Source organism: Humulus lupulus, chromosome 3, assembly GCF_963169125.1.
Source record: "Humulus lupulus chromosome 3, drHumLupu1.1, whole genome shotgun sequence".
Lineage (NCBI taxonomy): Eukaryota > Viridiplantae > Streptophyta > Magnoliopsida > Rosales > Cannabaceae > Humulus > Humulus lupulus.
The window spans coordinates 105998586-106011844 of record NC_084795.1 but is presented as its reverse complement, the minus strand read 5'-3'; the positions used below and the strand labels follow the sequence as shown (position 1 = coordinate 106011844).

The window sequence follows — 13259 nt, the reverse complement described above, 5'->3', positions numbered from 1 at the left end:
CTATTGTTGCTGGAAATAAATAAATAAAATATAATGAATTAAAACATATAAAAATACCATATTTTATTTGGAAAAGTAAACATGATGCATGAATGAAACATATAAAAATAAATAAAATATATGCTAATCCACGATAAATTAATTTGAAAATTAATGGACTGCCTTTGGGTAGCTCGGACTAACTCCAAATTAAGTTTGAGACAAATCTCAATTTCATAAGTGAAAACTTAAAAACACATTTTTCTCTTTTGACTTATGAACTACCGCTAGTTTGATCAAGATGCACTAGTCGTGCTCGAAAGCCTATATACACCTTTGGAGTGTAACTCATTATTTTCAATCAATGACTCAACTCAAGAGTTTTCCTTGGGGTCAATCAAACTTGAAATATATCACTAATTATATTCTCATAAGAGAAGTCACCCTTAAGATAAAATGAACATATTTAGAGGTCTTTCCTTAGGGAGGCCGGAAACAAAGGCGACACGAGGCCCTTCCTATGCCTCTTGAAGTTCAACAAATAATGGAGACCATGGGACTCATTGTCATAACTCCCTCTCCCACTCACTATTTTGGAAAAATGTGTTTTTCAAAAAATCAATATTTTTTAATTTAGTTATAAAAGTAAGTTTAATTATTTTTACCAAATGATATTCTAATAATTACTAATCCAATTAAGCAAAACAAAATAAATTGTGCCCTTAATTCTAATTCTAATTTTGCTTTAATTAAGAGAATATAATTTTTATTTTAATAAAAAAATATTAAAACAACAAATTAAAAAACTTTAATTTTGATTTACCATCTTAACTAATTAAGACTAAATTTATTATTATATGATTAATCATATATAAAAATATAACAAAATATAGGACGTTCCTAATAGCATGTTTCTACATTAATGTAATGCATGCTAATTGCATACTGTGTGGGTATATGAATGGGATGTTATAATGCATGACAAATTATTAAACACTTTAATCACATTCAAACATTTATAATAAGTAATTAAAAGTGGATATGGTAACTTTTGGGTATTTCTAGAAAATGTAACCTACACTATTTAAGGCTCGATGAAGAGCACCTTGATCTTGAACCTTAGATGCAATCTTGTTGAGCCAATGCCACCCTTTTCCATATCCATTTTAAATTTTGTAACTTTTTTATTATTTTAAACAAACTTTTAAAATAATTAAACTTTGGGTTTTAACACCCAAAAAGTTTCTAAGGCCCAATTTGAATTTGGGTAATTTTAATCAAAAATAAAATTAAACAATTTAATTTTAATAAATTAAAATTCAAAATAATTTTAATTTTGAATATTGTAATGAAAACAATTTTAATTATGGAAGATAAAAATTAAAATATTTTTAATCAAGGAAAATAATCAATATTATTTCAATTAAAGAAATTCTAAATTAAAATAATTTTAATTTAGTTTCTGATTTTTAATTAAATCAATAATTAAAACAATTATGGTAACAACACATTAGGGTTTGTAAGATACAAACCCTAGGTGTGTACCAAGTAGGGCGGTGCTGAGAGGTCCGGCAACGGCTCGGGTGGGGCTGGCAGAGGCCCTTGGCTGGGCACGGCAAGGCCGCGCATTAGGCAGGCTGGGCGCAAAAGAGACGTGCGCTGGGCAGGTTGGGCGGAGCAGAGGCATGGGCTAGCATAGGCAGGTGCGCAAGGGTATGGCTCGGGGCTCGAGCCATCTCTTGAATTTTACCCATAATTTTTAAAAGAAAAAATTACAAAATTCCTATGCCCCAAAATTGGCTTACATATTTCATCTGTAAATTTTAAGAACAATTCCTAAACCCAAAAGCACCCTGATAAACAACCCTTAAGAATATATCATCATGAAAATAAACATACATCCATTCAAACATATATCACATATAATATAAAAATGCACACAATCCCACACAACAATTAATAATATGCATAGATTAATGACCTGCTCTGGTACCAATTGTTGGAAAAAAAAATCAGAGTACGCAGGGGAATAGGCATGGTGGGCCCATTGTGTACAACAATAAAATTTTCCATTTCTCATATAAACAGTTTATATGATCAAGAAAACATCTAGACAGAAACATTAACATACAATATTATTAATCATGCAACATATATATAAATATACAATATATTTATATATATCATGTAAATATATACATAAATATTCAAGAATATGAGAATTTACCTCTTGAAGCCTATGAAGTGTCTTTGAGTCTTTCCGTTTATATATATATATATATATATCAATCTTCCTATCCAATGCTTTGTGTACTCAAACCACGATCTTCTTGAGTGTTCTCTACACCTCAAGATATGTGTGGGCACATAGAGAACATGAGTTTGTAATTTAGGAATCACAAGTATTTCTCAACACATGAGAACTTGGATTATGGTTTGAGAATGGTTAGAATAAAGAAGAAGAAGAAGAAGATAATATTTTGTCTGACAAAAATTCTAAAATCTATTATGAATTCTCTCTTGTATTGTCTATCTTTCTTATTATTATTATATATCATATATATATAGAGATGATTCTAATAATAATATCATAATGATGATAGGAATTGATTTATGTAAATATCTAACTTACCAAATTTGAAAAAATCTATTTTCAAATTATAAATTAATTAAATAAATAAAATAAAAACAACACTAATACAATAACAATGCAGTGTTACACACATGGCACAGCCCTTGGATTGTGTCATGCGTGAACTGTTATTTCCCTTTCAAGGATATTGCATTTTTCTTTTATTTATTTATTTAACTAAAATCAATATTCCACAAAATAAGGTATTTATCTTTTTTATGGAAAAGATAACAATCATATTTCATAATTTAAATTTAAAATTTAAAATTCAAATTGATGATCACCATTATCATCATCTTTTAAAATTCAATAAATCAAAAAACTCTTTTTGACTTACCAATTTTATTTTCTCCCACTAATTAAAATAATTAATTTAAAATTTTTATTTATTTATTTATATGAATTTCGAAATTATATATTTAAATTAATAAACATATTTTTGAAAATTTAATAATTAATTCCAAATTAATTATTTAATCTCAATTATCATATAATTCTATACTTAACCCGAATAATAAAATTCATCTCAAATTTCTAAAATACAGTTTTACCCTTGTATCAACTCTTACCTTGATATGGTGTTGATAGAGCCACTCTGGGGACCTATGGACCTATAATATCAAGCTCCAATAAATATTTGATTATTAATCAAAGCTCTTTGATTAAATAATCATATTTATTAATCTCATGATTACTCCACTATAAATATGATATTGAACTCTTGATAATTATAGACATATATTTGCAGAGTACTTTATTAAAGAATAATGTGTCCATTGATATAATCATTACATACAACGTTAGTCCTCTAATAATGGTTCATAATTAAAAGGGAATAAAATTATCGTTTTACCCTTTTAGCTATATCTTGTTCCTAGAGTACCATTGAATTTACTAGTGAAGGTTGTGTCACAACAAGTTTGCGACATAAGCGCTCAAAACCTTTTCAGTCCCAAAAGTTAACCTAATAGGGAACCATTATTCAATCTATAAGAAGGTATAGATTTCATATATGTTAAACTATGTCCCCAGTCATATATATCATTGAGTCCCCAAATCAATTGTTCTTAGCCTGATTATTCTGACAAACCTTAACGCATAAATCAAAGGATCAGATGACATATATAGGAGTTCATAGCAACCTCAGGATTAAGATCATCGTGAATGTGATCATCGTTTGATGAATTTGATTGATACTATGAAACGGTGTTTAAACAAATATTAACAAATCACATCTGGTCAAGTTTTATATATCACTATATATAAAGTACATTCACTAAAGTGTCCTACTACACTAGTGACCTGGATCTAGGTCACTTGTATTCATAATACTAGCGAACCGTACTAGCAGTAATTAATCTAAAGATTCCATAACTTTATTTTACTGCGAACTGTTTTAAGTTTATTATCTTAATCTCGATCCTCTCATACCAATATGAGATTAAGACTACATAGATAAACTTTGGAATTTTATGATATTTACTTAATATTATCAACAAAATATCGGACATAGTCTATAGATATAATAATTAAATTCAATTATTTATTTCATTTAAAACATTTGTGAACTACAATTGCTTTAAGGGAACAATTCCCAACATCCCAGACCTACCCCCGCGCTAGGTCTCTGTGCAATAGCTCCCATTCTCAAAACTTACAGCTCGTGGTTGGGGTCGAGGGGCTGGATTATTGGCTCGAGATCGTGGGACATAAATGTCTTCTGAGGGGGCAGGATTTCTCCTGCTGTTCCCTCGATCTGGAGCATTCCTCTGTGGGCAAGGTGGCGTTGGATGTCGAATTAGCGATGGAGAGTGCCTTATTGGTGAGGCTATCCTTGTTCCATTGGGGTGCACTTGATTAACTCACCCTTGATCTACTTTAATTTCCCGGGTTGGAGGCAGTGCAGACTCATTCTTTCATGCCTGAGCTGTTGGTCGAGGCACAGTTGGATTTGTTGGGATGTCTCTTCTCCTTGGGACGCCTTTTCTGGCCAGGCTGATTCCTGGGAATGTGAGTAGAATTATTATTCCTGGGAGGATTGGCAGGTTGAGTATTTTGCAGAGTTTGTTCAGAAGGTACAGAACTCGGGGTCGCAGTTCGGACAGAACAACTAATGTTAGGTCGGTTATTCCTGTGGGACCCACTTTGCCTGCTTCCGACGTTAGCATCAAATGCATGAGGGGGTAATCGAGCTAAAATCTCCAGAATTTGCTTATTGGCATGGGCAAGGTGGTTCCTTAGATGGGCATTTTCCATATCGATGGTTGTAAGGTACCTAGGATTGGGATTCGATGAGCGTGAGGCCAAACTTCCATCATTGTCCAGTTCCACATGCTGTTTTTCATGGCGACGTTGTGCAGATGTACCTTCTCCAATGGGGATGGTCATGTGGTGACCTTCCTTATCTTCGGGTTGCTCTGTTTCGTTGTCACGCATAAAACGGGTGACCACCATGTTGATTGTTGGGTTGAAACTTGTGCGAGAATTCAAGTCTAATCTGCTTCCAATGAAAGCACCAATCTGTTGACGTGGTTTTTCGTCAACAGTGGATTTAGAAATCTGGGATAGAGAGATTACGCTTTTTTAAAACTTTATTTATAAGAAATAAGAACACGAAGCACTCACACGATTTTACGTGGTTCAATGGTTCAAATCCATCTAGTCCACGAGTCACTCTTATTGATCTATTTTGGACTCTTGATGAAATTTCTTACGACAATTTCAGCAGAGTTTCGACATATTGAATGTCGATCCTTTTTACAATCCATTCCCTTTATATTTATAGGGAAAAAAGGTGGACAGTATTGGGTAACCGTTCATTAATATGGTAACTGACAATTTTAGGTAACTTGCCATCATACATAACAGCCTAATAATTCTATATTTTTTATACCAGATAATAAATACATAATAAAGTATGGGCATTTATTAGATGATTAAGGCATCTCAGAGTCTTTTGGGACCCTTCACTGTGTGTCATAGTCAGGCTTCCGCGAGTTGAACATGCTCCTCGAGCTGGATGTTGTAAGACCAATGCAAACTAACGTGGATCATGTCCAGAGTTTCACGAGAATGATCTAGACGATATGTACCTTGAACTAAGTCATTGGCGTAAGAGGCTATCTGTAAACTCGGGTTGTCACAAACTGTTAAGTAATCTCAAGTTGTTCACTCCAGAGTTAAGAAAATACTTTATATGTACAATTTCTACATGCGCTTGTTTGCCAGTTGTACCTCGTGCTGAGTAATTCAGCCTGTATTTTTGTGGTACATTGTATTATGATACGACTATTTATTCATGTTTATGTGTATTAAATATCCTTAAAGGCCTACTTTTGTTAGAAATGAGCATTTTTGTAATTTTGACTCGTTGATGGTATATTTGTGAATTTAAATGTTGTGTGTTTGAGACCACATTATTATGTGGATATATTTGAGATATTCGACAGGAGTCGGTGAGCAAATTAGCAAAAAAGGCACAACGAGGATTAATACCCGACTTGAAGTGAGCCTAGGGGTACTTTGGTAAATTGGTGAATTACCAAGACTCATTGGGGTATGAGTTATATTTGAGGAAAATATTGGTGTTTTGTGATTAGTGGAATTAATTTGGTGTTTTAAGTGTAATTTGAGGTTTAGCGGGAAAGTGGTGTCAAATGAACTTTTTGCCCTTGGGGGCTTAAAGGAAAGACTTAGTAAGCAGGGGCATTATGGTCTCTTGCCAAGAGTATTGCTCAAGACTTGGCTAAGTCTGAAACAAACCTCATTCCCACATTTTCTCTTTCTCTCTCTCCCTTACAAAGTGTTTCTCTTAAGCTTTTGAAGATAAATTTTTTAACTTCAAGCTTAAAGGCCATCCTTGGTGGGAATTGGAAGCTGGTTCTTGGGGATTGGAGGTTGTCAAGCTAAGGATCCAGCTGGGGGAACTCGAATTCTAGGAGGGAATACAACTAGGCTCGAGAGGAAAGGATCGCACTCGGAGTTGCTATATTGACTTGCTCAGGATTTGAGGTAAAAAAATTGCACCTATGTTGAGATTAAGGCTAAGCCCCAGTTATTGAACGTGGTTATAACCACGCTTGGGATGTTTGATTAAACATGAACATATGTATTATGTATAGTTGTGTTATGTGTGAAATGCATATTTGTTAGTATGCTCTCTATAGCCGCTTGAAAGGAAGGAGTGCAATATGCACTCGTATGGCTTTATGGCCACACGTACAACTCTATAGCCGCTTGAAAGAAAGGAGTGCGGTATGCACTCATGTGGCTCTATGTCCGCATAGATGGATTCAATGTCTACTTGAGTGTTGGTTATAATTGCTAAGCCTACTATTACTAAATTATAACTTGTTGATTATCTGATGCTAGTAATGATTTATAACCTATTGATTATCTGTTCTGCAGTGTTTGAGTTTTCTTGCTGAGCATTGGCTCATGGGTGCTACATGGTGTAGGTGAGGGCAAAGAAAAGTTGGACCATCCATGAGTTTGAGAGCTTCGGGGGCGACGTGTACATATGTGGCTTGCTCAGTCACCACGGTCGAGACTTCTTTTGTGAATCTAGGACCATAGTTCATTTTGCTGCTTAAGTCGGCCATTTTGTACCTTGATTACGATTGTAACGATTTATAAACTCTTTCCTGGGATCCCATGTATATCTTGAAACTTTTTAATGAAGAGTAATATTCATTTGTCCAAAAATTTCAATACCTAATCCTTTAATTAACTTTAATTAAATATTTAAATCCAAATGATTCGTTTAGCGAGTCTAGCATGATTTTCACTATTTTAAACACACGGTGTAACGGTCCCTGATTAGTAGGGCATTACAAATACTAACAATAATAAACACAATTAAAAGATGAAATAATAACAATATCACAATTAAGTAAGTAAATAACAATAAAATAACACAATTACAAAGTTAGGGTTTTAGAGAGATACAACCTTTGTTTTGGAAACCTATGCTTGCCACAATAAGTGTTTAATTGCTGTCAAAAATCTCTATTCCAAGCATTCCCAAAGTTGCTTGATGCTTCACCAAAATGGAATGCGAAGTGGGATTAAACAAGCCTTTGAAACTCACACAAATCAAGCGATTCTTGATGAGTTTCTTGGAGAAAACTTATGATTTTTTAAAGATGGAGAAAGAGAGGTTAGAGAGAGAGTTGAAAAGTGTGATCAAAGTTTTATAAGTCTAATAACTCTTATTTATAGTGTAGGCACTGTCATTAAGTCTAACCAATAGGAATAGAGTTTTTGAACACGTCACTTGGAGCTAAAAACACGTAAGTATACAAACTCGTACGTACATGCTAGGCGATGCATCACATGGCACTAGGCGATACATCGCCTCACATGCGACACATCGCCTAGTGACAAGCAATACGTCGCTTGCTACTATTTTTTCAATGGCTTTCAGCTCAGGCGATGAGTCGCCTCTTAGATGGCGACACGTCATCTCTAGACCTGACTCACATGTGTTGTATACAGATGTGTGATTACAAATTTTATGTGTCGTATTTATTTATATGATATATTTTATGTGTCATATTTAAAGGGTAAATACTCATTTGGTATCCTCTATTTTATCGAAATACAGACTTGGTACCCTATATTTTTAATAATCCTCATCTGATACCCTGTAATTTGAAATTGTACATATTTGGTACCCTAGACTCAAATTTAATTAATAAAATTTTATCAATATCACCAAACTTCCCTCAATTATATGTGTTTTAAATTCAAATATAATTATTTAATTACATATAACTGAGGGAAGTTTGGTCATATTGATAAAATTTTATTAATCAAATTTGAGTATAGGATACCAAATATGTATAATTTCAAATTACATGGTACCAGATGAATATTATTAAAAATATAGGTTACCAAGTCTGTATTTCGATAAAACACATGATATCAAATGGTTATTTACTCCATATTTAAATGCTACGACGTTTTTTATGTATTTCTAAATATTGTTTAACATTTTGTCGTAATTAGTGATTATATAATATGCTACTATTTTGTTTACCTTTTATCAATATTGTCACATGTTATACATGCCATAACATTTCCAAATACATTTGAAATATTACAATAACATTTTTAAATACATTTGTAATATTACCATATCTTTTAACAGATTATGTCAAGGTGATTCAAAAGCAGAAGAATTAAAAGAAAATAAATGGTTATTGTATATGACTGTAGATATTTATGTGAATTAAGAACTTAAAAATTCATATAGAATTTGTTATGTACTAAGATATCATGCATATATAGTTAACACAAAAACTATCTCAATCGTGGAAGTAAATGATTCATATCCCACGCAGTCGCTTTAACTATGCACGTCAGTAGTTTTAATTAGGCCAAATGATGAAAGCGAGGGAAACTGGGTTACCTTTTCATTTGTATCCTCTTAGCAATTGAAAACACCTCTCATATGAGAGAAAACGGCCTATAAATGTAATTCTTGATGTAATCGATGATAACACCCTTTTGGTTCCAAAAATTTTCTTACCAAAAATCTCCACAAGAGCATTTTCCATCTTTAAAATGATGAAATCGCTGAACATCTCTCAAAATTATTTGTCTTCGAGAAAACAACGATATGTATTTCGCAGCCAAATGACAATCCCCACATACTCTAAGATTCTTAACCACACGGATTGTTGTCCCAGCAGGAGTGTTCAGAAGACCATAGGCTATGGCCAGCTTCTCACTATGATATCTCAGAGTAATCTCTTTGTCTTCCTCTTCCATGTCGTGGGAAACTAGGGACGTGTTGGGTATATAACCGATGACCTTCAATTCTTCCACCAACTCATCGAGGGCACTGTGCAATTCAGTTGAAACATATCGTTCGCCATCCCCAGAGAAGAATTCATGGACTACATTTTTCACTTCAATGGAGCTACACCCTGGAATCTTGGCCACTCCTTTATCATTCATCATTTTCCTCAACAAATCCACATCCTCCCATCTTCCTGTTTTTGCATATAAATTTGAGAGGATGACATAGTCTCCTCCGTGAGAGTCATCTAGTTCAAAAATTCTCTTTATTACCAGCTTCCCAAGTTCTACATTTCCATGGCTGCTGCAAGCAGATAACAAGGTTCGCCAGAGTAAAGGTGTCGGCGTAATTGGCAATTTATCAATGAACTTATAAGCCTCTTCTAACTGTCCAGATCGACTTAGCAAGTCCACCATACACCCGTAATGCTTGATACCAGGAATAATACCGTACTTGTCACTCATAGTATAGAAATATTTGTAACCTTCTTCTACCAATCCAGAGTGACTGCAAGCATATAACAGACCCAGAAATGTAATCTCATCAGGTTTGACTCGTTCCCTCTTCATTTTTTCAAACATTGATACAGCTTTGGAACCACGTCCATGAATAGCATAGGCCATAATCATTGCCGACCAAGCCTGCGTATCTTTCACTGGCATGTTCTCAAAGACAGACTCTGAATCTTCTAAGCTTCCACACTTTGCGTACATATCTATAACTGCAGTGTTCACCTTCACATAGATATCAAAGCCATTCTTCTTAACATACTCGTGTGCCCACCTCCCCAAATCAAGTGCTCCCAACAAAGCACAGGAAGAAAGCACACTCAGCATAGTAACATCAGTGGGCTTAACATTGCTCACTTGCAACTGACGAAACAATGCGAGCGCCTCATTCGGTAAACTATTTCGAGTATAACCAGTGATAATAGCATTATACATGATTATACAAGGATCCTCGACATTGTCAAAAACTCTGCGAGCCGCATGGATGTCGTTGCAGGCAGTATACATGTTTATTAGCGTAGGAAAAACGTAAACATTAAGACTAAGGCCATGTTTGATAGCAAGACAATGTAACTGCTTACCTTCTTCCAAGGCTTTTGAGCAGGCACACGCCTTGAGTAGGGCAGGGAAGGTATAGTCATCAGGAAGGATATCCGCAGATAAAATTTGAGCAAAGAGTGGAATGGCTCCAAGGGGGGTTTTAGATCGTGCATAGCCGCGGGCCAACATGTTGAAAACAACAATGTCCGGTTGAGGAATTTGGTCGAACAGGTGATGAGCATAGTCCATGGAAGCGAATGTGGGATTTACAGTACAGAAGTTGATGAGTCTAATAAGGACAGATATGTCGTTTTGGAGATGGATTTTGATGGAAAAGGCATGAATTTGCTTGAGCTCTCTTAGGGAGGTGCACTTCGGTATAAGAGAGAGAGGAGCAACGTGGATATTGGTTTTAGGATGTGAGAAAAGACTTATATGAACCACTGGGGCTGCCATCGTATTACTTAATCAAAAGTAATATAGATTTGTCAACACGAATACCAATAATTTTGGAGTTACAGTTTACTTCAGCTCTGAGTCCTCTTTTTCCAACTCAATTATCAATGCTGAAAATCACCATAAAGTTAAAGAGCACACCACCGAACTCAATTTTGAAATTTAAGCAGACATTAGTTGCGCAAAAACAAAGGAGAAGGATCATTAAGAAGAGGGCATTCCTATTGCTAGTAATGAACTGAAGTAGTTTGAAGACTGATGAAGTGGAGTCTGCTCATGTTTAAGACTACTAATTATATTATCTCCCTTTGGGTTTGCCTTTGGGTTAGGACAAAATAAGGGTGAACTGTAGACCGTTTATTCTTTGAAAACGTTAGGCTATGTTTTGCATGTTGGAGAAGGGTTTGGACAAAAAAAGTGGTGATTATTATTTTTAGTATTTTTAGAATATAAGGAAATTGTAATTCTAATTATTTTTTTTTTCATGATAGTGTATAATGTAGTTATAAAGGTCATCTCACAAAATTTCAGTCAATTCTGAATAATTTATAATATTATATCAAGACTCAAACAGCTTGTTACATGCGTGTTTGTTTCAATATTTATAAACCATGCAATAGGCTATTTACATTTTCATTTCGACATCCTAAATTATCGAAAATTTACTGAAAAAATATTAGAAGTCTTCTTTAACTACATTATACACCGTCATATAAAAAAAAAAAAAATTTCAACTTATTCATATACCGAAAATATTAAAAATATCTATAAGTAGAGATTAAAAACAATCACTATCCAAATTTTCTATAAATATACATATATATATATATATATTATAAGAAAAAATACTTTTAGGGACAACACTGTTATGGGCGACGAAAAATCAGCCCTAATAATGTCCTTCTCAGCGGCGACAATACGTCGCCACCACTAATATATCCTCGAAATTAATTTGCTAATAACTAAAATTAATAGGGGTGGATTTTCTACAATCACTGCTAATAAAGAAACAAAATATAAATAAAAAAAAAAAGCGAGAAATTTCCCACTAAAATTTTATTTGACTTTTAACGGTGACAAATGTCGCTGCTAATAATTTAACAGCAATTAAAAAACATAAGTGAAACAAGGAGCTTATCTATTGGTGGGTGTCAAATCCAACAAAAATAAAGTCTGCATTTCCTTAATAATAAAAATTGTACTAGTGATAAGCAAGATCGAATTCCACAAAGACTAGGTAGATTTGTTTTTCAAAAATTAAAATAAAAGAAAAAATGGGATTTTAGATTGAAAAAAAAATGATTCAAAACAGTAGCAATTAACGAAAAGAAAATAAATAAGAAATCAATATAAGAAGAATCCAACCCAAAGTATAATTGTAGTATTGGTTCATAGAGATTGAACATTCATACATAGATATATTCATTTTTCTTTCACTAAATTGGTTATGGTTATTAACAAGCTCTTGTTGGGGTTTTATGCCCTAATTAAAACTCAAATTTTTTGTAATCTCATTTTATTATCAATAAAATAATAGAAATCATTTTTTGACTTGTTCAATCACTTTGCTCACATGTTTTATTTTCATAATTATTTGTTTAATATAAACTTCTATTAAATCTCAAGCATATAGCTAATCTTATTTATAGTGACGTCATCGCAATGGAATATAAATATGATTATATGTTCAAAATAAGTTAGTCCTAAGATTAGTCAATGCACAAGATTTACACTGACTTGTCAATCTACGATATGATCTACTTACACATTACAGTGTTATGTTCTTTCCAGAACATTAGCAAAGTAGATAAGATTGGATGTATTTGTTATATCGAACAGGACCAATATTGACAGTTGATAAGATAAGTAAACATACTATTATTGTCAATTCTAGTCATATCATATAGTTGACCATAGGTCAATTCAATCTCAATTATGAGTGGTTAGTATTCTAACTGATTGTATTATTTGAGTTCTTTGACTTGTTCGTTACCTGCTTACCCTACGGACTAGCCCATACTTACATCTTGGGAACTCGGTAGTATAATTGAGTGGGAGTGTTAATCATAGATATGAACATCTATAGCTTCTGATGAAGAAGTGAAACGATGGTTTCCTTTTAGTTTGGTTCAAGGTGTTAAATGATAGAGATCTCATTTCAGTAATTAAATTAGTTTACTGAAATATCATTTACAATGAACTAAGTGTTTTAAGGATAAAATACAATGAGGGGTAAAATTGTATTTTAGTCCTATCTCATTGTAAACCGTTCATAGAGGATTGAGTGACAATTATGGTTGTAACAATGGATAATTACTAGCGTATCTATATTTGTTAA

At 33.4% G+C, this 13259-nt stretch overlaps 1 protein-coding gene across 1 annotated transcript; it reads right to left on the bottom strand.

Moving 5' to 3' along the window:
• Window positions 1–8833: 8833 nt before the first annotated feature.
• LOC133823038 (pentatricopeptide repeat-containing protein At2g02980, chloroplastic) lies at window positions 8834–11245 on the bottom strand. Its single transcript, XM_062255619.1, has one exon. The coding sequence runs from the start codon at window positions 10919–10921 to the stop codon at window positions 9140–9142; it is 1782 nt and encodes a 593-aa protein (XP_062111603.1). The 5' UTR covers window positions 10922–11245; the 3' UTR covers window positions 8834–9139.
• Between the last annotated feature and the right edge of the window lie 2014 nt (window positions 11246–13259).